The sequence below is a fragment of the Lutjanus erythropterus genome, chromosome 4 (assembly GCF_056507025.1).
Source record: "Lutjanus erythropterus isolate fLutEry1 chromosome 4, fLutEry1.hap2, whole genome shotgun sequence".
Taxonomy (NCBI): Eukaryota; Metazoa; Chordata; class Actinopteri; order Lutjaniformes; family Lutjanidae; genus Lutjanus; species Lutjanus erythropterus.
In genome coordinates, this window is record NC_139320.1 from 8,463,202 (window position 1) to 8,490,296 (window position 27,095).

At 44.1% G+C, this 27,095-nt stretch overlaps 1 protein-coding gene and 1 pseudogene across 1 annotated transcript; one reads left to right on the plus strand and one right to left on the minus strand.

The window, feature by feature from the left end:
- Positions 1-1,481: 1,481 nt before the first annotated feature.
- On the minus strand, positions 1,482-3,117 carry LOC146328038 (uncharacterized; annotated as a pseudogene).
- Positions 3,118-17,367: 14,250 nt separating this feature from the next.
- LOC146328039 (sterile alpha motif domain-containing protein 3-like) lies at positions 17,368-22,172 on the plus strand. Its single transcript, XM_084716331.1, has 4 exons — positions 17,368-17,469; positions 17,835-17,993; positions 18,841-18,933; positions 21,728-22,172. Exons 1-4 carry the CDS (start codon positions 17,368-17,370, stop codon positions 22,049-22,051), a joined length of 678 nt encoding a protein of 225 aa, XP_084572457.1. The 3' UTR covers positions 22,052-22,172.
- The last annotated feature ends 4,923 nt before the right edge of the window (positions 22,173-27,095 follow it).

The following is a 27,095-nucleotide window of genomic DNA, read 5'->3' on the forward strand; positions in this document are numbered from 1 at the left end:
TGTATAAGGGGCTTGGACCCTATTGGAGCATCGTGGAGACATCCCTGGTGTGAAGGGAGGTGGTAGCCTCGAAGACTCAGAGCAGCCGCACCATGAGGCTCAATCCCAATGCCAGCCGAACATACGCAGGCGCAGCGCGTCAGCCGGGAGCACAGTGTCCAGGCTGCCGCAACCAACCAGCGACGGTCACGTCTGACAGGAGAGCCAGCATAGCGCAACGGCATAAGAGGGAAGATCACTCCCTCGCGACCGGCCAAAGGTTCGATTGACAGTTATAGTGGAAAGAAAAAAGACACAAGCCCAGGGACAATACCTTAAGGAGGGCTTGGACCTCCGTCGAGGTATTGAGTAGGAGGGGCTCACGGGCCACGTACAGACTTGTACGGAATGAAGGGGGGTTTGCGTGGGCAAAAATCACAACAAGAGCCCCAGGAGGCCACGCCACGACCCAAGTCCCAAGTCGGCCGAACCTACATGCGGGAGCACGCCAGTAGGGAGCACTAGTGACGCCACTGTCGCAACCCTCCTCAAGGGTCACAAGCCTGACAAGGGGTTCAGCGCAGCAAAGCCCCCCAAGGGTAGGGCAGTCTTCGCCCACATGACAAGATAACCCCTTTGGGAACTGGGGACACTGCAATTCAACGGGCAAGAAGGGTCCTCCACTCATGCCCCTTCGTGGGCACCGTGCCCAACCAGGTTAGGAGAGCAACGAAACTCAAGCATCACGGGGCTTCCGGGGGATAAGACATACGCTGATCCACTCAGTGTGGCGCGCGTGCAGCCCCGGACATCTAAGGGCATCGCAGACCTGTTATTGCTCAATCTCGTGTGGCTGAACACCACTTGTCCCTCTAAGCAGTTGGACGCCGACCGCACGGGGCCGCGTAACTAGTTAGCATGCCGGAGTCTTGTTCGTTATCAGAATTAACCAGACAAATCGCTCCACCAACTAAGAACGGCCATGCACCACCACCCACAGAATCGAGAAGGCGCTATCAATCTGTCAATCCTTTCTGTGTCTGGGCCGGGTGAGGTTTCCCGTGTTGAGTCAAATTAAGCTGCAGGCTCCACTCCTGGTGGTGCCCTTCCGTCAATTCCTTTAAGTTTCAGCTTTGCAACCATACTCCCCCCGGAACCCAAAGACTTTGGTTTCCCGGGAGCTGCCCGGCGGGTCATGGGAATAACGCCACCGGATCGCTAGTTTGCATCATTTGTGGTTGGAACTACGACGGTATTTGATCGTCTTCAAGCCTCCGACTTTTGTTCTTGATTTAATGAAAACATTCTTGGCAAATGCGCTTGCTCGTTTGCATGTATTAGCTCTAGAATTGCCACAGTAACGGTAGAGCGACCAAAGGAACCATAACTGATTTAATGAGCCATTCTCAGTTTCACTGTACCGGCCGTGTGTACTTAGACTTGCATGGCTTAATCTTTGAGACAAGCATATGCTACTTTGGCAGGGATCAACGAGGTAGCCCTCAGGCACCAGCCCGCGCGGCAAGGCCGCTGGGACAGACGGGGCGTCTCAGCCTCGCTGCCCATGGGATTTTGGCCCGGCCCAGGATCGAACAAAAAGACCCCGGGGGGTGTGGGCTGTCGGAGGCGAACCCGCAAGGGCCGGAGGAGCCGTCCGCCCGAATGCCGGCGCAAAGGGCCGGCCGGTGGGGGCCCTCCGATGGCAGGTCACGTTTGCCAATCGGTTGGTGGGTCCTGTGGGGGTGGGAAAAGGGTTAGGTCTGGGAGAAGCGGCCAAGCGGAGACCCCCCGCCCACCAAGGCGAGGTCCCCGCTTTGTACCCCGGACCTGTCCCCATTAGTAACGTAAGCCGGTATTTCCCGAAAGCGGACGGTGAATTTCCTACCGTGTCTTGCCGCCGACGTCCCTGGGGGCGGGGAAAGGCCGCAGGCTCTCGCAGCCACCCGTCTGACAGGTCTTAGAGGGAAAAAACAAGAAAGGCAAAAATGACTCCCGGGCACGCTACCGTGGCAGGTAGCGTGCCCGGGAGTCTTTTTGTTCGATCCTGGGCCGTTGCTTTTTGAAGGCAGAGATGGACGCCCCTGCTCTGGTAGCGCTTGGTAGGTCATTCCACCAGCGTGGCACAACCCATGAAAAGAGTTTGGATTGTCTTGTGCAAGGTGCCGGGACGGCTTTCCTTTGATGACCGGAGTAGCAGAGGGGTAACAGGAGCTTTATTGAGAGCATTTAAGTAGGTAGGTGCAGAACCCTGCCTGCAGTACTCTGTAGGCTAGCATTAGTGACTTGAATTTGATGCGGGCAGCCAGGGGTAGCCAATGTAGCTCAATGAACAGAGGGGTGCCATGTGCTCTTTTCATCTGATTGTAGACCAGACGCGCCGCCACATTCTGGATCATCTGTAGCGGTTTCACAGCACAGGCCGGGAGGCCTGTTAGAAGTGCATTGCAGTAGTCGAGGCGAGAGATAACCATGGTTTGTATTAGCAGTTGGGCAGCGTGTTGGGTTAGGTATGGTCTGACCTTCCTGATATTGAATAAAGCAAAGCGGCAGGACCAGGTGACAGAGGCAACATGATCCTTAAAGGTCAGCTGGTCATCAATCATGACACCTAGATTTCTAGCTACTTTGGTAGGAGCAAGGGATAGGGAGTCAATTTTGATGCAGATGTTATGATGTATGTATGGTTGGCTTGGCAGGGAAAACCAGCAATTCGGTTTCTGAGAGGTTAAGCTGGAGATGATGGGCTCTCATCCATGCAGATATGTCAGAAAGACAATCTGAAATTCGTGCCGAGACAGTTGAGTCACCAGGTGGAAACGATAGATAGAGCTGGGAGTCATCAGCATAGCAGTGATATGAGAAGCCATGTGAGTGGATGATCTGGCCCAGCGAGGTGGTATATATGGTGAACAAGAGAGGGCCCAGCACGGATCCTTGGGGCACCACTGTGACAAGGTAGTGTGCAGATGTGTGACCTAGCCAGGGCACTTTGAACGACCGCCCTGTGAGGCAGGATTCAAACCAGGAGAGCGCTTTACAGGTGACGCCCCTGTTTGAGAGTATAGTTAGTAAGATACTGTGATTGACTGTGTCAAATGCTGCTGATAGATCAAGCAGAATGAGTACAGAGGACTTCATTGCTGCTCTGGCTTCCTTTAAGGCCTCAGTTACAGACAACAATGCTGTTTCAGTGGAATGGCCACTTTTAAAGCCAGATTGGTTGAGGTCAAGGCGGTTGTTTTGAGCGAGGAAATCTGTCACCTGTTTGAAGACTGCCCTTTCAATGGTCTTAGACAAGAACGGGAGGAGAGAGACGGGCCGATATTTCTCCATCTGAGTGGGAGGGAGCAAAGGTTTTTTGAGTAGCGGTGTTACCCGAGCCTGTTTGAATGCGGTAGGAAATGTTCCAGATGTCAGTGAAGCATTAATCACATGTGTGATTGCTGCTGTGACAGTGGGGGCTATGGATTGCAGGAGGTTGGTTGGAATAGGATCCAGGGGACATGTAGTAGGACGGCTACATGCAAGTAGTTTAGAAACCTCACTCTCTGTGAGAGGGGTAAATGAAGAAAAAGATGCACTAGGGCTTCTGCATGTTGAGTTGATTTGAATCGGCTCCGTAAACTGGCTGCTAATGGTAGCCACCTTGTCAGTAAAAAGTGAGGCAAATGTATCTGCTGTCAGGCTGGTTGCTGGTGGTGGCAGCGGAGGGTTGAGTAGAGTTTTAAAGGTTGAAAATAGTTTTCTGGTGTCAGTGGCAGTGTGAATTTTTTCATTGAAGAAGACCTTCTTTGCAGCAGTGACGCTGGATGAGAAGGATGCCAGTACTGACTGGAGTGTGTTCAAGTCGGACAAATCTTTTGTTTTGTGCCATTTTCTCTCAGCGGCTCTGAGGTTGGTGCGCAGCGACCGGAGGGTATCATTGAGCCAAGGGTGGGACTGGGAGGATCGAGCGGGTCTGGTGGATAGGGGACACAGCCTATACAGACAAGAGCTCAGTGTAGAGCACAAGGACTCAGTGGCATCATTAACCTCCAGAGAGGAAAAAGTGCTGGGTTGTGGAAGGGCGGAGGCTACAAGGGAGGAGAAGTGGGTGGGAGAGATGTTGCGGAGGTTACGGCGGAAGGATACCATGGGGGTTGGGGTAGGGGTTGGTTCAGGGAAGCATACCTTGAATTGAATGAAGTAGTGGTCAGATAGATGTAGCGGTGTAACAACCAGTGTATCTATGGCACAATTTCGGATGAGGATAAGATCAAGGTCTTTGCCAGCTTTGTGAGTAGGAGGACTGTGAACCCGTTGTAGCTCAAATGAGTGTATTAATGATAGGACGTCTGAGGAGCTTGGATTGTCCAAGTGTATATTCATGTCCCCGAGGACAACATGGGACAGTCATGCTCTGGGATTGATGAGAGTAATCTCGATCTAGTTCACCTAGAAAGTCTCCCATTTGCCCTGGTGGGCGATAAATAACGATCACATAGATTTTGACTGGGGCAGTTACCAGTATGGCATGGTATTCAAAAGAGTTGTATTTGACCAAGGGTACCAGTTGATTATATTTCCATTTCCTGGAAGGTAACAGGCCTGTCTCACCTCCTCGCCCAGATGAGCAAGAGGTATGGGAGACAGTGTAATTGGTTGAAAGTGCAGCCAGGGTAACATTGTTTTCAGGTTTAATCCAGGTCTCAGTGAGAGCCAGGATGTCAAGTGCTAGGTGGTTAGTATAACCAGCAATAAAGTCTGCTTTGTTCACTGCAGACTGGCAGTTCCACAGTCCTACAGAGAGGGTAGAGCCTGTGAGGGAGGTTTGCTTTAACGACCGGAGGTTAGCAAGATTGCGGTGCTGTTTGGTAACATAGAACCTTCTGCGTGAGCCGGAGATAACAGGAGTGGGGTAGAGACATTTTGACCCGCCAATTTTGAGTGAGAGGACTGCCCATCGAGAGACAAACAAAGGGAATGGGATTGCCAGTTCCACTCCTTAGTGTCTCTGATTGCTCTGATTGCCCAGCCGTTAAGGCAGTTTCACCCACTGATGGTTCTCAGGTGACCTGGTAACCCACCACAAGATTTCTCTAAGCAGAAAAAGCAGAAAACTACACTGCACACACTCTTTCAAGGCCCTTTCCTGTAGCTTCATTATACACTGTACAGTATAATACACAACTACACTCTGTAGTCTGGCTCATTATCCTGCCTACAGCAGCACATCTGATTGGTTAGAAGTCATGATCAATCAACAGACACACTGTCACAGACGGGGTGAGACAGAGCTGCACCGGTGAGCAGAGAGGAGCTGTGCAGAAGTTAAGACAGCTGATATCACCAAAGTTTCAAGGAACATCACAGTTTTATGATCTGTTTCTTTGGTGATAGCATAGTTACATCAATGAAAAAAAGTTATGGTCTGGATTTCACTCAAGGCGATGTGACGGCTTTTAAATCAGAGATGGGTGATCCATTGCTTAGCAGCGCTTACTACAGGGCACGTCAGGGCAGTGAGGGCAAGTCATGGCCAAAAATGTTGAACAGATAACATATTTAAAACAACATTGAACACAGAGTCCACGACAAGGGCAGTGATCAGTGTGTCAGTGCTCATTTGTGGGTAAGTGAATAGTGTCATGTATGTCTGTGTGTTACATGTGCAGCATCGTCATTATTGCATGTGTTTTCTTTTGGGCACTACCTGTTTGTGTCAGTGGTGTGTAGAAGGTAAGTCTGTATTTGCATAAGCATTGCGAGAATTGGGGCCGTGTTCGACTGAAATGGTCAAGTCGCACAATCTTTGACGGTTCGAGGGTTCTCTTTTAGACACAACTGTGTGCCTGTATGAAAGTAATGACAGCAGGCTGTTTGTGAAAACCACAATGTCATATGCACAGTTTTTCTGTACAGAAATACGCGTTGTGTGCGGCCAGTCAGGCATGGTTTGTGAGTAGTTTTGGCATTTGTATTTTGTTTTTAATCACACCGAGAGAACGGTGGCAGACGTGATTGGTTAGTGAACTATCTGGCCTTGTCACTGCTGTGCCAAGTTGTGAAAGTGTCACAGAAGCATAGTTTTTGGCGTTGTATGTTAGACTTGTATATGCTGCGGATAATTTTATTATACAGTATGTTTTAGTGCAGCAATGTCATTAACAAGCGTTTTATGTGGATTGTTGTAAGCAACGGTGTCATTATCATCAAGATGTGTGCATAGGCAGGGTTACGGTTGCTGTGAGAACTGGATCACGGGTGGATCAATATGATGGGAAGACGCAAAATGCGAGTTAGATGTCTGCGGTTTGCTTGTTTTACACTTTGTTATTGAAGAAAGTCAACAGTCCAGATACAGATAGGGAAAGTGAATCACACGTTTTTTTTTAAAATTTATTTAAGGTTCATTTGTAAAGGGACAAGTATGGAGCATAAATCAATGCCACACACCATAGCATTTATAGCCTAAGCTAATTTGCAATGCCCATCCCTCACTGGGCCTTAACATACAAAAGACTCAGCAACAAAACACAAGTAACAGTGCAGTACAAACAATGAGAAATACAGGACCAGATATGCACTCTCTTGTGGGACTGTTTGAGGACATTGAAGAGGCTAATAAAGTCTTGTTTCAGCAGTTCAGACCGCTGTTTTGTAATGTCGTTTGTACTGACATGTATGACGACCCTCAACCTCAGGGTAGGATTTTATTATGTCTGGGACTTTATCCTTGATGGTTTGTACAGTAGCACCTGGAAAAAAGACAGTATGAGCTCTGTGCACTCTCACATTCCGGATTATTGAGTTGCCAATAATGAGCGTTGATAGAGGAGGCTCCTTATTCGGCTGACGATCCCACTCCTCCGGACGCGGCCTTTATGCTGCCCGCTGCCACTCCAGCCACAGGCACTCGTACACCCACACCTGTTTCTGCTGCCGCTCCGGCCGCTGCTGCTGCTGCTCCGGCTCCGGCTACCAGCTCCACACAAGCCGCTACTATGGCTCTGGCCGCGGGTTCCACTCCACCCGCTGCTGTTGCCGCTACTCCGTTGATCGGCTCTACGCGGCCCGCTGCTGCCGCCCCAGCTGCTGGCTCCACTCCACCCGCCTTCCCTGAGGACCCCTGGCTTCGGCTCAGGGCTAGACCAAAAGCCCCAGTCAGCTCCGCTCTCTCACACTCGAATACCTGGGTTGTTGTCGGCGACCGCAAAAGGAGACGGGGTCTGTCGTTTCATGCTCCCATGGCCTGTAACATCCAGGTAAACAACTGCTATGACATCCTGGATTTACATGAATTTCCTCCACTGGCTGGGAACCCGCGGCCTCCTCCTTCACCTCCCATGACTTCAAATGAGTCCAGCGGATCTCCACCACTCCCAGCCTGCGTGATGAACATGCCAGGACGAACCAGTCGCCCCACGCCTCGCTGTGCACAGCCGAATTTCACCCCGGCTCAGCGGGGCTCTTCTTCGGCCCGTCCTCCACCATCCGCTCCCGTACACAGTCCCATACTGCACCACAAGCTGTGTCTCCTACCACCCCGGTCATCGGGGATTCAATTATGAGGCACGTCAGGAGATGATCAGTGAAGACATTCTTTTTTTCCTGGTGCCAAAGTGGCTGACATCCAGGCGAAAATCCCCGGTCTCCTGGCAAAGTATTGTAGCGCTAGGAATGTTGTCATCCACGTAGGATGAAATGACGTCTCCAACCAGACTTCTGAAATTTTATCTGAGGGATGGTATCCATCCTAGCAGGCTCGGTGCACGTATCTTAACGGACAACATATTTTACTCAGTTTTAAGTGCGCCCGCAGTTTGACTGTTGTCTACCGCATGCTCAGAGGACCAGGTGTGCTCGTCACAGGTCACTTCCGGTCAACAACCGCTGGCTGAGTTCTTCTCTGCAACACTATCATCATCCCTATCAGGTATTGGCTCACCAGCTGCCCCTTGTGCTCAGGTTGTCTCAAGACCATTACAGTCTCCTCTACTGGTATGCTTATCAAGGCCTTCCTCAGTTTCACAGATGTTAAAATCTGACCTCAGTGCTCCTCCAGAGTCACGTGTTTCTGAGGTGGCTGCAGCTCCATGTACTAATGTTAATATTCAGGTTAAAGCAGCTAAACCACAAAAAAGATTATTTCATCCTGGAAAAAATCTACTGTCACTCAACTTGGCAGAATTCAAGGTTTTAAAATTTGCCATCTAAACACTCGAAGTCTTGCCCCAAAAATTGACGAAATTAAGATTATGCTCATGCAAAAGCACATATAATGGCAATTTCAGAATCATGGTTAACCCCTACTATTCCTGATACTTTTCTCTCAATAGAAAATTACTATCTGTATCGGAGAGACCGACTTGACAAAACTGGTGGCGGGGTTGCCTTTTATGTGCATCAGAAATATGCACATTCCAGAACAAAAATTGAAATAGAGACATTGCAACTGGTTGTAAATCTTACATGTCAACAAGCAATTACAATTATTGTCACATATAAGCCTCCAAATGCAAATACAAGTACTTACTTATCGCAGCTCACTGATATCATAAAATCAGTGACATTAATATGACTGGAATGACGGCTCATCAAAACCATTGAAAGCTGCTGCAACAAAGTTCAGTCCTCGATCTCATCTTTACAAATCAACCATCTAAATATGTACTGTCTGGCATAATTCATACTGAAATATCAGACCACTCATTAATCTATGCCATTAGGAAAAACTGTAAAAACCCCCGAGAAGCCATACTTGTTGTTCTTTCTCAAAAATCCCAAACTCAAAACCATCTCAGTTTAATGCTGAAATTAATGATATTGATCAGAGCAATGAACTAACTTTCTAACTAACTAAAATCCAGAACAAATCCTGTCTCAACTCTATGAAAGAGTGGAGTCAGTACGTAAAAAATTTACTACTGCATAAAAGGTACAGTCGACAGAGTACATTACCATGGGTAAATTACGAAATTTTGCAATTATTAAACAGAAGGCACTTTCTCTTAAAATGTATAGATCATCAAAAACATTGGAAAATAAAACACATTTTATTGAGATCATAAATAATTGTATGACTGAACTACGTGAGGTTAAAGCTGCTTATTTCCAAAAACAAATTACTCAAGCTGCCTCTAAATCTAAAACACCGTGGCAGACACTTAAAGTCATTACTGGGGAAAATGAGAAAAAAAAGAGTGACAATATTCAAATCTATCTACAGGGAACTCTTGTCACTGAATGTGAAAAAATCTCAAGCGCTTTCAATGAATATTTTGTTTCATCTGTAAGAGAATTTGCATCAAATTTTGATACTCCCTCTTGTCCCCCATTGGTTTCTTCTCCTACCTTACATAATTTTTCATTGTCTGAGATTACACAAGCAGAATTGCTCAAACTACAGGCCAATATCAATTCTCCCAGTTTTATCTAAATTATTGGAAAAAATCCTCTGTAATCAATTAAGCAACCATCTTGAAAGTAATAACCTGCTCAGTGACTTCCAACATGGCTTCCATTCCACCCGATCAACCATGTCTGCATTATTATTTTTCACTGAACAAATACATACTTCACTCAACAAAGGTCATGTCACTGGAGCCATTTTCATTGATTTTTGTAAAGCATACATACAGTGAATCATCAGATTTTATTGCACAAACTTAGCTAATTTCAACTCTCTTCTTCTGTAGTAATGATGCTCTCTTCTTATTTGTCAAATAGGTCTCAGGTGGTTAGAATTGGTCATGTAACATCGTCCCCGTTAATGTGTGATATGGGAGTTCCACAGGGTAGCATCCTGGGTCCCTTACTCTTTCTACTGTACATCAATGATCTTCCCAATGTGTGTAAATACTCCAATTGTGTGCTATATGCCGATGACACTGTCATTTTCCATTCTGTCCCAGATCCTATTATTGTAAACTCTAAACTCTGCTCTGATCTTGGTATCCTACACGACTGGTTGAATGCTAACCATTTAACTATTAATGTCAAGAAAACATAATGTATGTACTTCCACTCACCACAGAAATCTATATTCATCTCAGAACCAATTCACTTTGCCAGTCATAAACTATCCACTACAGAAACCTATAAATATCTTGGAGTAGTTCTCGATTCACATCTCACTTACCGAAATCATGTTCATTATTTAACAAAGAAACTCAACCAGAAACTGTATATATATACCAAGATCAGACCATATCTTACCAATGTTGTCTCCAACACGTATCTTCATGCACTAATTCTCTCAACAATGTCTTACTGTCTCCCAATCTGGTCCCTCACCACAAAGGAAACCATTGAACCTATAACAAGACTGTACAATAGAGTTTATAAGATTCATGGTAAATTTCCCCTCTGGACTCACCACTGCACTGCACTTTCTCATTCTAATGCCTTGACCTTTCAGAACTATACAAATAATCAGGCTATGAAATTTTATCATTGGATTCAAAACATTAATACGTCTCCAACACTCACTGATCTGGTTCCAAGACACAACATAAGACAAGAACGCATCACCAGATCAGTCTCCCAAGCACCTATCCCAGTACCAGCTTACAAAAATAGTTACGGTCAGAGATCATTTTTTCACACATATACCCAACTCTGGAATGAGATACCATATCATATTAGAACAATAACCTCTGTTATACATTTTAAACAGACATATAAACACTATCTGATGGAAGGATACACTTGCAACCACTAACCTAACCCATAACGCGAGCATACTTCATTCAAGTCCCTGCCTCTTTAAATGTTTTATGTTGCTGTTTGTTTTGTTGACTGTTTTGTGATGTGTTTCTGTCTTTCATGTGCTGTAGAACAGGAACCTGCTGTAAACCAGTTTTAACTGGGTCAGGCTTGATTAATTGTAACTGATTTTTCGTTACTTTTAATCTTTTCCTGTATAATAAACAAATAAACAAACAAATAAATACCTGCTCCCAGGGCAGTAGGCGATTGAGAGTGATCAGGCTGTAGGTTCTTGTGAACCGGGAGGAAGGCCCCACCCGGCTTGTCTAGACCAGGTAATGCTCGTCTGTGTGGCGGGCGCACGGTGAAGTTTACAGGTGACCGAAATCGTGGGTTTGTTCTGGAAGATGGAGGCTCCATGTCCCCAGCCAGTGGAGGAAATTCCTGTAAATCGAGAACGTCATATCGATTTACTGCCTGGATGTCCTGGATTACAGAAGCATGGACAGGTGGGCAGGAGAATCTCCCCCTTTTTTCTGGTCACCAACAACAACCCAGGGCTGTGGATATGGCTCCGGTTGTATTGGAGTAGAGCTGACCGGGGCTTTGGGTTTAGCCCCGAGCCGGAGCCAGGCGTCCTGGGAGACGGCGACGGAGGCAGAGAGAGAAGCAGTGGCTGGAGCCGTAGCAGCGGGCGGAGTTGACGTTGTAGCCGGAGGTGTAGCAGTGCCAGGTAGATATGGAACAGTGGCAGCCAGATCTTCAGGAGTGATGACGGGGGCTTGTGCAGAGCCAAAGATGATAATGTCCACTTGCCTTTCCGCTTCTTGGAATTTGTACAGTGTGAGATTCTTTGCTCCAATTCAGCGATCTTCTGGTGAGGTGAGTGGAGTCATGGTTCCTTGAACCCGTGCTCAGCTTGTTTCTTTGGTAACTTACGATCCAAACATCCGATGGTTAAAATCCTTTATCCAGTTAAAAGATACTGCTAAAACGACCAGGGCCTAAAATGTGTATCGTTAAAAAGTAGCTTAAGAACCAGATAAAAGTTTGTTTTATGGGAGCTTGTCTGACTGACAATCACAGACGCCGACACATGCGCAGAGCAGTCAAGTGGCTACATGAACATGGCTTTAAAGGGTCTTTCCTCCTTCACATGGAACAGCAGCTGTGGTCAGCTTAGACTTGGTTTGTGTTAGTTGATTCCCACATGCGTGTGTATTGTTCGTGTGCGTAGGGGGAGCTGCATTGTCGGAGATGTTGCAGCTGTGTGATGTAAGTGTTGTAACCATTCAATATTAGGACCCAAAAATGAGCACAGCCTGGAGACAAAGAGGTTTAGACAGTTTATTCTGTACTCTCTTAATGGTGGTCCGAAGGTTTGGCTGAGATGGACAGGATTCAGGCTGCACAGGACTGAGATGAGGCTGGTAGGAGACTGGCATTCTGGCAGAGCTGGCTTGGAGGATCTGAAGCACAGGGAAAACAAAGAGTTACTGAGGTCCAGGAAAAACATCCAAAAAACACACCGACAAAATCTTCAACAGACTAGAGCCTAAATGTCTGTAGCACAAGGAGACTGAACAATCTGGCAGAGTCTCGAAGTCTGAGCCGGGGATATGTGATTAGTGGATTGGGTGCAAGTGAGCCTCTGCAGCTGCAGAGGATCAGATAGATGAGCAGGAGGAGGGAACAAAAGAGTCACATCCAGCAACACAGACAGAGACACAGACAAACATGACACACTAGGGAGAGGGAAAACAGGAAACACAAGGAAAGGAGAGACAAAGCCCAAACTCTAACAGTAAGTATTTGAATTGGTATTTTAATGTCCGCGTAATTTGGTCTGTCATAAGTTTTTTTTATGTGGAACAGCGTGTGTTTAGACGTAGTGTATTAATTGAATTATTTGAAATACTGGAGGAATGGTTTTAGTCATAAATAAGCTTTGAGCAATAATATGCGATTTTGGCAAAGTCATACTGTGGGTTGCATTGAACGTTCTGGCGTGCCAGTTTTGGGCCGTGGAGCGTAAGTGTGGTACTTTTGGTGTAAAGTGTAAGCAGGTTTGAGTTTTTTGTTTTGCGTGGAAGTATGTGTTGGCAATATCATTAATTGGATGCAGTAAGTGATGTGTCAACGTGTCCTTGGTGTTTCTTGAGAAGAGGAGTAGTATGTATCTTTACATGTGGGCAGATATTTAGACAGGTGTGCGTAATACAGTGTATTGTGTGGGATTGTGCACAGACAGTGTGTGCATGTGCTGCAGCGCAGTGAAAAGGGAGAGAGACAGAATGAAGTGTATGAATTGTGCGTATATCTGAATGAATTGGATAAAATGTTTGGAACGTGGAAGACGGGCACATGAGTAGTGTGTGCTACATTTTATTATGAGATTGTAAACAGTGGCGCGTTTTTCGGCAGAAGTGGGAGGCGGAGTTGTTGTGGTGTGGTCATGGCTACTGTAATGTGGTGTAAGGTTTTTTATGAATGAGTATGTGTTGTACATGGTTGTGTGTGATGTTACTGTTGGTGTGTAATGTGTGTTTACGGGCTTTGCAGGCAGATACAGATGAGGGGGAATTTTTGTCAAGGGTATTTTTAAAGCATGAGAAATTGCTTAGCAGGCAACTCGCAGGCGCGAAGTTGCATTAGGCATGTGTTTTAGCAGGTAAAGATTTATAGCAATTGCAGCTGAATGTTGTGATGTTTCAACAAAGCGTGAAAGCGTGGTAGTGCTAGTGGAAGACATGATTCGTTTGAATTTATAATGGTCAGTCTGTATTACAGTGTAGCAGGGAGAGGTAAAATAAACAAAGGTAGAAAAGGAGAAAGCAGGACAGCAGCAATAGTTATAATTAATAATTATTGCGGTGGGTTTGCAAAAGCAATGTATGTGTTTATAAAACTAATGCTGCAGTTGTGTACATGCACATGGGTGGAATATGTGGGTTAAAGTTGTGCACTGTAAGTTTCTTATGCTGGAAATGTATTTGATGAAGGTATAGTGACATATTTGAACTATTGTCGTGTTGTTAAAGTTGGGTGCAGTACTTTTTGTTGTGCAACGCTGAAGGCGGAAAACAAGCGTCTTAGGGAGCAGCTGGATGTCCTTCAGGCCTCTTTGCAGTTTGTTGATCTGTCATCACATTCCCTTTGATGACATCACAGCCACCTAACATTCTGATGTGTTCACTTGTGTGTGTGTGTGTGTGTGTGTGTGTGTGTGTGTGTGTGCAGACAAGTTATGGGGGTGCAGAGCCTGTAGAGACTCGATTGTGGTACCGTTGGATCCGGAATGTCCACAAATGTGGGTGCAGAGCTTGGTGATAACGACATGGTGCTAGGGTTATAGCCTAACACTGATGGCATCACAGAGACCATGCTAGATCAAAGCACAGGATCTGTGACGTCATCACATTCCCTTTGATGACATCACAGCCACCTAACATTCTCATGTGTTCACTTCTGTGTGTGTGTGTGTGTGTGTGTGTGTGTGTGTGCAGACAAGTTATGGGGGTGCAGAGCCTGTAGAGACTCTATGGTGGTACCTTTGGATCCGGAATGTCCGAAAATGGGGGTCCAGAGCCTGGTTTCAAGTCTGTATCACTTTCCCTTCAAAAGTTAATCCACAGAAACCCATCGAGGTATGCACCAGAGTCCTCGAGGTTCTGGTTGACCCACTTCCCGACCTCGTAGAGACTCGATGGTGGTACCGTTGGATCTGGAATGTCCGCAAATGTGGGTGCAGAGCTTGGTTTCAAGTCTCTATCACCTTCCCTTCAAAAGTTATCCCCCGAAAAACTGTTGAGGTATGATAATGACATGCATTGTAAATACTGATAGCTTCCCTGACGTACATACATTAGTTAAATTTAGTTAAAGTTAAGTTTACTCAGATATCAACAATAGGCACTCCTTACTAGTTTTACTTAAGTAATAATTAATTGCAGGGTGAATTATTCACTTTACTCATTGCTGCGAGTGATGGTGACTTAAAACTTCCAAGTAGCAACAATGGAAGCCATAACGTTACTTCACCAGTGAGAGGCAGCATTATACTAAACCGTGCTTAGTCTGCCGGAAAGAAGAAGAAGAAGAAGTTCGGTTCTACGCAGTGGCCAATTTTCACTTCACATCACGTGCCGAGGTCATGCCCCAGGCGCCGACTCGGCACAGGAGAGAAGGAGGAGAGGGTCTGGTAGAATTTGACAGCACCATATTGTCAAGAGATATTTTATGTTTTGAAGAATAATAAGGTAAGTTATCAAGCAAGCAATATTTGTGCCTGAAGTTGTTTCTGACTGCCGCCAATGATAGCTAGCTTTAGCTAACGTTTGCTAAACGTTGGTCAGCTAACACGTAGCTAACAGGCACATGTTTGGCGGTGGAGAATAATTTTTCCGCTCCGGTTCATCTGAAAACCTATTTTTACATTACCAAAAGGAGCGGGGAAAGCGCCTAAATTGAAATATTATGGTTAGTTTTGAGTTTCCATTGTCGACAGCGAACGCATCCTGGTTTTGTGTTTGAACTTAACAACACGGAAATTCCGAGTTACAAGTGAAGGCATCATGAACTGCGTTTGCTGAAAAAGCCTATACTGAAACAAGGTTTGTTGTAATGCACAGAGCCTGCAAAGTCAGTAAGTTAACTTATTTGTCACTAAAGCTGGTGGTGAATTGCAGACAATTGGACTCGAGTCATAGGGACTCGCAAATTTGACGACTTGCAACTCGACTCGGACTTGGAGGGTCAGAGACTCGAGACTCGACATGTTCAAGAGGTAACACTCAACCATACTACTGTCAGACATCATGGTGTTAAAAATGGGTGTCCACTGAGTGAAAATTTGAGACGCTTTCATGTGGTGGATGGGTTCCCACCTGACATTCTGCATGATTTTTTGGAGGGTATAGTACCAGCAGAACTGTCACTCTGTCTTCAGGATTTGATTGTCAAGAAGTATGTTACTTTGGACGCTTTGAATAAGGTTATCAGTTAGCAGTTTCCTTACACCTTTTCTGATAAAGCTGACCAACCACAGATCATTTGAAAGACCTTCAGCTCTAAGAGAACCATTGATGGAAATGGCCACGAAAATTGGTCTCTCCTGAGGCTGCTTCCACTGATGATAGGACACAATGTCCCTGAGGGAGACCCAGCATGGGAGATACTGATGCTTCTAAAAGATATGCTGGAGTTGGTGATGTCATCGTGCTTTACGGAAGAGTTAATCCATTTCCTGGAATGCAAAATCTCTGAACATAGAGAAGTACTGCAGAAAACTTTCCCAAACTAGTTTTTCAAAAAGGTTGTGCATGACACTCGGAACTTCAAGAATGTATCCCTCACCTTGGCTATAAGACACCAGAAGATGATTCTATTTAGATTCCTCGACATTCTTTAAGCCATCTTTGCAAATTGATAAAGTGAGGCCAGTTATGGTCACATCTTTCCCCAAAAACGTTCAGAGCTTGCTACATCAGCGAAACACTAAACAAAGTACAGTGCTGGTTGCATCCTCTGTATCTATTCATGGTGTTAAATACAGTGTAGACATGATCCTTTCAGTTGGCAGTTGCTCAGGGCTCCCAGAGTTCAGGCAAATAACTCACATTGTTGTCATCAACACAGAAATCATGTTTGTCTGCAGGCTTTTGAGCTCTTGGTATGTTGAACTGTCTCTGGCAGTAACAAATTTTTCTGAGCTAAATGATGTTTTCCCCTTATCCTCCTACCGAGTGAAAGGCAATGTGTATGTGACACTAAAGCGTTACATATTGTGTTGAATAACAGCATGTTGAATGGGTGCTAAAGTGATCTCCCTTTTTCTAGGACAATGGAAACCTATAAACTCGTCATAACTGAACAGGATATACGGAAAGTGTCACTGGATGGAAAACCAGAAACGGTTGATGAGCTGAAGATAAAAATCAAAGAAAAGTGCAAGCTGCAGTATGACTTCAGCATAATGTATGAAGACCCTGAGTTTGATAATGCCCTCTGCAATCTTGATGATATAGGTGACTTGCCAGCTACAAGAGTTACTGTGAAGGTCATTCCATTGCTGGAGTCTGCCTCCACCACTCTGTATCATCGGATGCCTCCATTGCCTCCGATGATACAGAGATTCTTTCCACACGCAGCTCATCATCATCAACAAGACAAGAAAAATGGCCAGAGTTAGATATTCCAAATTTCTTGGTTGATGTGGAATACCGACTGAGACAGGCTAATCTTGCGTGTCTACGAGACCAGACAAACCTGAATGCACCAAGAGACATGAAGCACAGTATTTTGGAAAAACTTGCTGAAACGATTTACAAGTTTGATGCCTATCCAAATGAAGAGCGGATCCATTCTGTGGCATTAGCGCTCATAAGCAAACATCCTTGTCTGAAGGAACCAGGCTCACCAGATGGGTGTTCTGGCTGGAAGAATAGCCTGAAATTCAAAATGGGAAACTATCGCACTAAACTGAGAAGAGCAGGGTGTATTTAAGTTGGAATAAATAGGGGGAAACAAGGTGCCCCAGAGATGGCATCAAGAGGCCTCAAAAGACCGAAAAGATATGAGGTAAATTACTTACCGGAATTCCCTGACGGACAGAATGAAGACAACCTAGAGACCCAAAGAAAGCTCCTGGTCGAAGAAATGAAAAAACAGAACCCCAGTGGAACTGTCATTGCATCAAAGATGGACCAGACCTTCTCACTACGGAGAAGGGAGATTGTGGAGGACGGACCTCCAGTGAAAATATTGAAGGAGCGGTGGCCAGCTCTTTTTACAGAGAGACAAGTAAGTACTGATTCATATGCTTTTTTTGTTTTCCACTGTGAAACTGTACATTAGTTTTAGGTTTGGGCCAGTGACCAGTGTGGTGGTGACCAGCTGCTATAAATTGAAAAATTTTTTATTAAAGTAAAAAATCTGTATTTCATGTTGAGCACAGCACAGCACAGCTGTAAGCAGCACCAGTGTGCTTTATATGCACTCGAGTTATTAATTATTGGGATTATTACTTAATAAGGTAAGTTCCATAGCTAGCTGTAGTAAAATCAAATTTTGCTATTTGGCAATTACATTGATGTGGACGGTTGGGAAGATATTATTGATTTCGCACTACTTCTCAAAAAAGTCTGTTTTTTCACTGTGTGTTGTAGGTGTTTGCAGAGTTCAACCGGATAGCCACCACAAATCTGCAGAATGAATTCTATGATGCCATGGACCGCTACACACCTCGCCTTGTCACAATTTTCAAGTCCAAGAAAGGAAGCATTGGAGAGACTTTGGCTGAGTTTGTACAGCAAATTGATCCAGGAGTAGGTATACTACAAGAAGGCATGGAACGATATGAAAATTTCATGTCACAATTATCCTGTCCAACATGACTGCAATTCACAATATTGTCATGATCATCATCAAAATATTCTTAAATTGCACTAAAACATGCTGGAATAAATTTAAACTTACATTTTGTAAGGAAACATTTTATTTGATCGCTTTAGCAAGTAATATTATAAACTTAATGAGTTAAAACAATATAAGTGAAAAGTTGAATCTTTGAAAAATGAAAAAGAATATATTACTATATTATGTAATATATTATTTGATTTTTGAAGACTGATGATCAATTGTCATGAAAAAAGCAGTATTAAATTTGAAAAAAAAAAATGCAAAATAGTAGTATTTTCACTAGTGGTCTCGGACTTCCCAACCCTACTGTATGCACATACATGCTTGCTGCAGAATAGCTGCTAATGGTATTGTAAGACAACACTGACTCTAACAAAAAGGGAGTTGGGGTAGGAGGCAATGGGACAGATAGTGTATACTATTTCCAGTATTACAAAAATTCATCAGTGTATTTATGCAGTATTTATAGAATTACAAAGTGTATAGATAATGACCCCTACAGAGCTTATGTTGCTACCTATATTGTTTTGGGTATTTTAAGTAGTGTTGGATATTTATAATAGTTTGTCAAAGAGCTGTTACCAGTTGCTGTACATAACACTATAGCCGTGGATTAATAGCTGTGTCTTAAAAATCATTTCTCTAATCAGTGTTTGCAGCAATGTCTCATGTACATTTTGACAAATGCTTCTGTACTGTAATGTTTGAATGTCGCATAATCTTGAACTTTATTTGTTCATTATCCACTTGTAGAAATCGGATGTGACAGCACTGCGCACCCTTGTCCTGCGAGGCCTCCCTGTTCTACTTGGTGATGACCCCAGTAACTTTTACCACACCTGTTCAGCAGACAATTGGACTCAAGTCATAGGGACTCGGACTCGAGTCGCAAATTTGACGACTTGCAACTTGACTCGGACTTGGAGGGTCAGAGACTCGAGACTCAACTCGACTTGAGAAAAGATGACTCCCCTCGACTTGAGACAAGATGACTGCCGCCCCCAACCCCCGCTCCGCAACGGGGAAACGACAAACAAGCCCCTCCCGCATCACTCTTTCACCTGACTGCTGCTCTCTCCTCTCTCTGCCTCCCCCCGCCCGCTTCGCCACGGTGCAACGAGCCCCTCCTTCACCTGATCACAGCGCTCTGCTCTCCTCCTCTCTCTGCCTCCTCTCTGACAGCATACTGAACAAAAAAAATACAATGTCAAAGTTTGATGGCCAAACCATTTGTGTGTGTTTGGGGGGGGTTCTTCACTATATTTAGTACGGGGGGGCTATTATGATAACTCAAATATTAGATTTTTTTTCCACAAATAGGCCTGTTTTGAAATATTTTAAATAATTACTCCATAATTTAATGAGGTCCCACCCATAGATATAGAAATAGAAGTATATAATTTCTTTATCTATGGTCCTGGCACCCCCTGCACCCTCCAACCTGGGCCCAGGAATGTAGCCTTTCCCCATCTACCTTGGTCTAAATGATCAAACATGTAATGTAAGAATAGATAAAATTAACAGTTTTATGCTTTAATCCATGCAGACTAGACTGCATGCTCTTTTTTGGATGAGGAACAATAGTGAGAGACTTGACTTGACATAATCTGCGACTTGACTTGACTTGACTCGACTCTACAACCTTGTGACTTGACTTGACTTGCCCATGACAAATAAACTTGGGACTTGCTTGAGACTTGGACCGAATTACTTGATACTTGCTTGGGACTCGGATTGGAGGGACTTGTGCAGTTGTCTGCTGTTCAGTAAGTTCTCCTAGTTACATCTTAAATTAGCACACAAAGTTGTGGGTGGATTTGCTTTATGTTTGCAATATCTTACTGAGAGTCAGATGAAAAGATTAATGCTGATTATATCCCTGTCAGTTTAGTACAGAGATGGGCATAACGTGCATGATAACTGTGACAGTTTAGTGCAGGCCAGCTGGATGAGGCTACCAACCTAGCTTCTGTGAAATGGAAGAAATACACCTTTCATCTCACAAACAGGGGCTTGCCTTGTGGTTCACCTGGTAGAGGTGCATCACATATCAAGGCTGAGTCCTAACTACAGCAGCCTAACTGTGATTTTTAGGGAGCCCTGTGCTGCATGTCACCATCTCTTTCCCCTGCCTTTCCTGTCTCTACTGTAGGGCTGCCCAAAGTGGGGCCTGTGGGCCAAGGCCCACTAGATGTTTTGAGTGAGACATTAATAAAGAAAAAATAAAAACAGTGGTCTATGCTGTTTTATTTGTTGAGTTTAAAATCATTATTATAAGATAAAAGTTCATCATGAGAGAAAGTCAAAATTGTGAAATTGAAAGTCAAAAGATCGGTCAAAAGAAAGTCAAAATGATGGTGATTAAAAAGTCAATGCAAGATAATGAGATATGAGATATATAGTCAACATTTACTTCATAATTTTGAATATGTTTTTCAAGGCTAAGTTTTAATTAATTTCTTTAATTGGTGGAAATGTGCTTTATTGTGTGTTTTTGAAGTACCTAACTTGAGTATTTCTATTGTCTCCTATTTTTTTACTTCTTTTCCACTACATATATTTGATAAATTTTATAACTAGTTACTTTGCAGAATTAGGTTATTCAGTGTTTATAGGCTATTACTTGTGACATGTAACCAATCAGATGTTGTTGTTTGTGGGACATTATGTAAGAGGATGCTGCATTAGTATGAGGGGTTGAAGTAACAAAAATTAAATGATAAAAGTTGATAAAAATGCATGTGAATTGAAAAGTACAGTGATAAACTGTTAATTGATTTGATAAAACTGATTGACATTTTATTTCGAACAGTATTTCTTTGATTATCAACTACTGCCTTTCATCATTCACACTGTGCTGATTTATCATTCACACCACCCAACGACATTTATCATTTACAGCAAGCAATTTTTGTTGCTTCTGTTTTTATTTTGTTTTTTGACTGGAAGTAACACAAATTGCTTGCATGATAAATGCAGTTGGGTGGTGTGAATGATAAAACATGGCTCTGTTCTCATCAAATCACGTTTTTAAATAATTCAGCTTTAAATGAATCAAATCACTTGATAATTTATCAATTCATTTTTCAGTTCACATGCATATTTTACCACCTCCATTTTTGTCATTTAATGTTTGGCTTTAATATATGAGGGGTGGAAGTAACAAAGTAGCACATTTTAAATGAATTTGTTCCATCAGCAATCCAAAGAATAAATAAATCGCTGATTCTGAGAAACAGAAAAATGTTGAATACTGGCCCCGATAATCAGCCAGGCCGATAATAGGTCTACTTCTACTCATAACACATAAGATAGACTAATAGCATCACTCATACAATGCTAAGCTTACTTGCCATACTGTGGTTTAGTATTGTGCATAAAATGTAGGAAATTTCTCTCCCTCATATATATCAGCTAGTACAAGCCAACGAAGAAAGTGAAGGAAATTGGTTGTAAGGAAGACTTTTGATACTTCATTTCTTCACTAGATGTGTGTGACCTGTTTGAAAAATGTTTAAGGCTGACTAATATTTATGAAACTGCTAAGTGCATTGCAGGCAGAACAGATTACTCGATGATAATTGATCATGCTCATCAACATTTCACTGTTGTAACTTTGTTTTTGTTTGGTTTTATACAGGTTTCTGACAGTGATGAGGCCTTGGCCCAAGTATCTGTTGAGGTGCTGACTGTTGTTGATGACGATGTACCGCTCTCTCCCACTAACCTCCACCTTGAGCCAGTGTCAACTGCCATCATTGTTGAGGGAGGTATGGTAATAGAAGATATCCAAAATCTACCTCAAGCACTTTGCCTCTTGTTTGGGCTGTCATATGCTCTACACTTGGACTATCCTAAAGCCATGAAAAACACTTTCAACTTCATTCAAAGAGTGATACGTGGGTTGGGACAGAACAAACTCCCACCAAAACTGCAAAGTCTCAAAAATCTCCTGTTGAGTTAGAGTGGTGGTTTGGTATTAGATCTCACTTGTTTATGACAGTGGATCTGGTCGATTTTTATTATGTTAACTAAATCAAGGTATTCCTTTCACATTGTCATGGGTTCATCACCAAGTTATGTCTACAGGCAGTGGTATTAATACATGCGAGATCCATTACCAAAGTCATTACTCTTTGATATTGTTAGGCTAACTGAATGAAGTCACTTTGCACTTGTCAGCTTGTTTGTTTAGAAAGTTTGGTATGTAAATTGTTATTACTATAACAGAGTTAATGAGTTAAGAAGTTCAACATTTGGCTACAAAATTGGAGGTTCTATTAAATTTTGGTTAACACTTTATTTGCATAGTCTGCCTACAGAGTTTAGAGTATGTATAACCTTTCAACTGCATATTACTTGAGATTCAACAATTCAATGGTGTGTAACCTTTATATGTAGGTGTTTAACATATTTATATGCATGACTATTCTGGAACATACAGGGTATGTCCAGTGATTTTTGTGAACTCACTGAACCTGTTAAAAATATTCTGTAAACTCTCTGTAGGTGGACTATCCAAATAAAGTATTCCCAAGTTTTAGTTTGATCCAAATGAGATGTCAGTTTATTGTCATTGCATAGTTTTTTAGTTCAATGGACCTGAAAAAGTCAATTTTGGTTGGGTTTACTTTTTATACACTGCTGATGGTGTACAGATGCCAGTATTTGCTATGGCACATTGTATTTTAAAAGAAAGTGTGCTTTGTGAGTTTTGAGATATGACATAAGCCAGCGATACTTTTGTGGTTTAACACTGTTTTCAGCCTTTTGTGCCTGTTCTTTATAGAACAAAGAAATAAAAAAGAAATTAAAATATGCACATTATTGAAATTTGAACTGTGTCACTATCATGATTCATCACATGTATCTGTAAATGTAATTATTTTGGGAAAATCAAACCTGTTTCATTAATAAGTAATGTATGTTTAAAGCACTTAAGTTATAAGTACAACTTACTTGGTCTTTTTAAGGCAATCGGTTTGCATGGTTTTAATAAGTAAATCAGAATTCTGTTCAAGTAAGTACGACAGAGACATTCTAAGTTGCAGGGCATGTCACATTAGTTAACCCGACTTAAATAAATAAGTTGTTTAGAATATAGTATGCAGTATATTTAAATTGAAATCATGTAGTTGTTTGAAATAGTAATTTTGAGTAGTCCATACTACATCAAGAGTATATCTTAATTAAATTTTCAAGTACTGTCTGCTGCGGTTGAAGTTAATTGAACTCAAATATTAGTGTACTATACTAAATAAGCAGTTGTTAGTACAACATACACCTACCTATTATACATTACTTAGTCATTTTAAGGCAATCGGCTTGCATGCTTTTTTTAAGTAAGGTTAACTACTTAGAATTTACAGTGTGGTAGTAGGGTTATAACCTAACACTGATGGCATCACAGAGCCCATGCTGGATCAAAGCACAGGATCTGTGACATCATCACATTCCTTTTGATGACATCACAGCCACCTAACATTCTGATGTGTTTTCACTTCTGTGTGTGTGTGTGTGCAGACAAGTTATGGGGGTGCAGAGCCTGTAGAGAGTCGATGGTGGTACCTTTGGATCCGGAATGTCCGAAAATGGGGGTCCAGAGCCTGGTTTCAAGTCTGTATCACTTTCCCTTCAAAAGTTAATCCACAGAAACCCATCGAAGTATGCACCAGAGTCCTCGAGGTTCTGGTTGTCCCACTTCCCGACCTCGTAGAGACTCGATGATGGTACCATTTGACCCAGAATGTCTGCAAATGGGGGTGCAGAGCTTGGTTTCAAGTCTCTACCACCATCCCTTCAAAAGTTATCCCCCGAAAACCTGTCAAGGTATGCACCAGAGTCCTCAAGGTTCTGGTTGACCCACTTCCCGACCTCGTAGAGACTCGATGGTGGTACCATTGGATCCGGAATGTCTGCAAATGTGGGCACAGAGCTTGGTTTCAAGTCTCTACCACCTTCTCTTCAAAAGTTATCCCCCGAAAACATGTCGAGGTATGATAATGACATGGTGGTAGGGTTATAACCTAACACTGAGTGTTTGGCCCGGGGATGGAGTTCAGGATGCAAGTCCCTGGTGGGCACCGTAGGTATTGTGGCAGGTGACGCCCGGCCCCCGTCACGTTGGGCGTGGGTGTCAGTCTCCTGATGGAGACCACCACCATCACCATCGTAGTCATGGGGTGGCCTTGACTGTACAAGATGAGTGCGGTGCCCCGGTGTGCAGGGCCAGGGGAGTCTGTGGTGGCCACCGTACGAGCCGGTCCAGGCGGGCTCTGGCCAGGGTAGGCCGTCGCAAAAGTCCATAGTGATGATATGGTCGGCCGTTCTGCCGGGCCGCCGCCACCGCCTCCCCGACAACAAAGCTGTCATTTGGTGGGCTTCTCCGGGCTGAGTCACATGGCGGGTGTCTGCTGCGTAACTTGGTAGGTCATGCGGAGCACACCAGTAGCCGACGTGAGGGGCCAGCGTTGCCCGTACTAGATGAGTGTTGTGCCCGGTGGTTGGAGGTTGCCCGTGCAAGATGCTGCTGGTCAGGATGGGGGAAGTATTCCTCCGCCCTACGAGGAATGGGGCGTACACGCTCCATCCACCCCGTGGACCCGTCCCTTCCCCGGTCCCTGAAGGGGCTGCAAGCCCACTGGCATTGTCCGCCACGCCGGACCAGCACCCACTCGTCCTCAAAAGCACCCATTAATGGGTATCAGCAATGTCCAATTTTGTAAAAATGTAAAAACTGTAAAAAATGCTGTTTACAGTTTCTGCCGCCATATTTATTATAATTTGTTAACGGAAACAGGTGGGAGTTAAATGTTTCGGCCTTGTGTCGGCCTTCCTCGGTCAGGTATGGCTGCTCTTAAGAGATGTTCACACTTTGGCATCCAGGCAAGAAATGAGCTCTCTCTAAGGCTCTGCCTCATATAACCTCTGTTTGACAATATATGTTTGCCATTTAGTAAGTTGATTAGAAGTTTACTTTTGTCTTTTTTGTTCTTGTAATTTTAACCTTGTATTCCCCAACAGAAATTAACCATACACTCAAAAAATGATTCCCCTAAAACATTTACAGGAAACCACATAAATTTTTGTATCCAAACAAATTATTGTAACCCTATAATGTCCAAAATCCATTAAAAACATTAATAGCCCAATTTTAATTTGGGTGATTATGAACTTACTTCCAATTATCATCAAATTACCTTAAACCTCATACCAAACAAATGTAATTAACCCCTTCATTGCCAAAATAAAATTGAAAAAATTATTATTAATTTTCAAATTTTAGTGATAGTGATTAGTTAATATAGTTAATATATTTGTCTTTTGCAGTCCTTCCAGTGGGGCCAGCAGGACCAAAATTGACACCTTACATGAGTAGGATGGCAGGTTTAAGCCACGCGTGGTTTCAAGTCTCTATCTCATTGTATGGCTAAAAATGCATCATATAAAAAACTATAAATAATAATTAAATAATAATAATATAATAATAATAATAATTAAATTTAAATAATAAAAAAAGAGATTAAATCACACTTCTCCCACAACTGGACATGGTTCTGTGACATTTTTTCAGTCAAATTCTGAAAAAAGACAGATAGAGGCACGGGACCTTGTCTCACACCCCAAAAGTGTCCCACAGTAAGGGGCTAGGAGCACATTTCAGGGCATTTGAACTGTCGATTGGGCCTGCTTGTGTGGGTCCATTTTGCAACACTGATACCACCTCTGACTCCTGAAGGAAGCCAGACAGAGTCACAGGACTTTGACCTACCCCCCATGTGTGGCCCTTCTAAATCCAACGATACCACCCTGGAGTCTCTATGACTTATGGTTCCAGAGATATCACCCATTTGTACAAACTATAGTAAGTGACTGGGTAGGCTCCTTGACCTCTTCACCCCTGAAATTGCCCTTGGAGATAGGGGTCTGACTTTGGCATATGTTGTAGGGCTCCCCGAGAGCTTCCGGGAACGGCCAGCCCTGTGTCCCTAGCCCCTTTCCTTCCCAAGTTATGGCCTCCCAAAGGCCAGGGGTCAAGAGATCAACCCCTGCGCAGTCTTTTTGGGTCCCATTCGGCCATACGGTGAGGTAGAGACTTGAAACCACCGCTGGCCGGAACTGCCCCTCCCCCCAATCCAGGGTGTCAATTTTGGTCCCACTGGCCCCACGGGAAGGGCTCCACAAGGGGGCCTCAGAGTCACTCGGCCTCTTACGCAGATTAAAAATTGGAATCCCCACCCCCATAGCTGCAGTCTTTTTGGGGCCTATTTGGCCATACAGTGAGGTAGAGACTTGGAACCACCTCTGGCTGAAGCCTGCCGCCCCACTGATCAAGCGTGTCAATTTTGGTCCTGCTGGCCCCACGGGTAGGGCCCCAGAAAGGGGCCCCTAGCGCCCCTCCAAAGTAGACTGAAAATTGAACCGTCCACTATATGAAAATGTGGAGGTGAAGTTACCTCCCACATCACCTGACGCGCTTGGGGTAGGAGGACACTGAGGGCACATTTGCGCCCACCTGATGGGGGGCTTTCAGGCGCACCACATCCCGTGCCTCTGCCCCCTTCCGTGGCAGAGTTTTCCCCAGAACGGCGCCACCTAGATAGTGCTGACATATGTGATAGAGCTCTCCGAGAGCTTTCCAACCGTCTTCGTCCCGCCGCCCTGGCTGCTTGTCTTCAAGAGATATGGCACTTAACGAGGCGAGAGATCTCAACCTTTGGCACCCTCTAGCTCGGGGCAGAAGGGGGCTGGAGCTCTGGTTCCAAGATTCCCTGGCTTGGCTCGTTGGGGCCTTTCCAACGAGGCCTGGCTTGTGGTTCTATGGTCAAGTATGGCCAAGTTGGCTTCTTCCCAAGTCGTCAAGCAGGAAGGCCTGAAAGGCTCTGTGTCCAAGAGGGCCTTGTGCTGCACGAAAGCTCAGTCGGGGGCAGGAAGGCAGAGCTTGGAGGTAGGGGTCTGATTTTCGCATATGTTGTAGGGCTCCTTGAGAGCTTTTGGGAACAGGGTTA

Bases quoted from the DNA above. Each gene is read 5' to 3' on its own strand.
- LOC146328039 (XM_084716331.1), top strand. From the start codon at position 17,368: ATGGACCAGACCTTCTCACTACGGAGAAGGGAGATTGTGGAGGACGGA. The intron at 17,470-17,834 runs GTAAGTACTGAT...TGTGTGTTGTAG, and splicing joins CTCTTTTTACAGAGAGACAA to GTGTTTGCAGAGTTCAACCG. The intron at 17,994-18,840 runs GTAGGTATACTA...ATCCACTTGTAG, and splicing joins TACAGCAAATTGATCCAGGA to AAATCGGATGTGACAGCACT.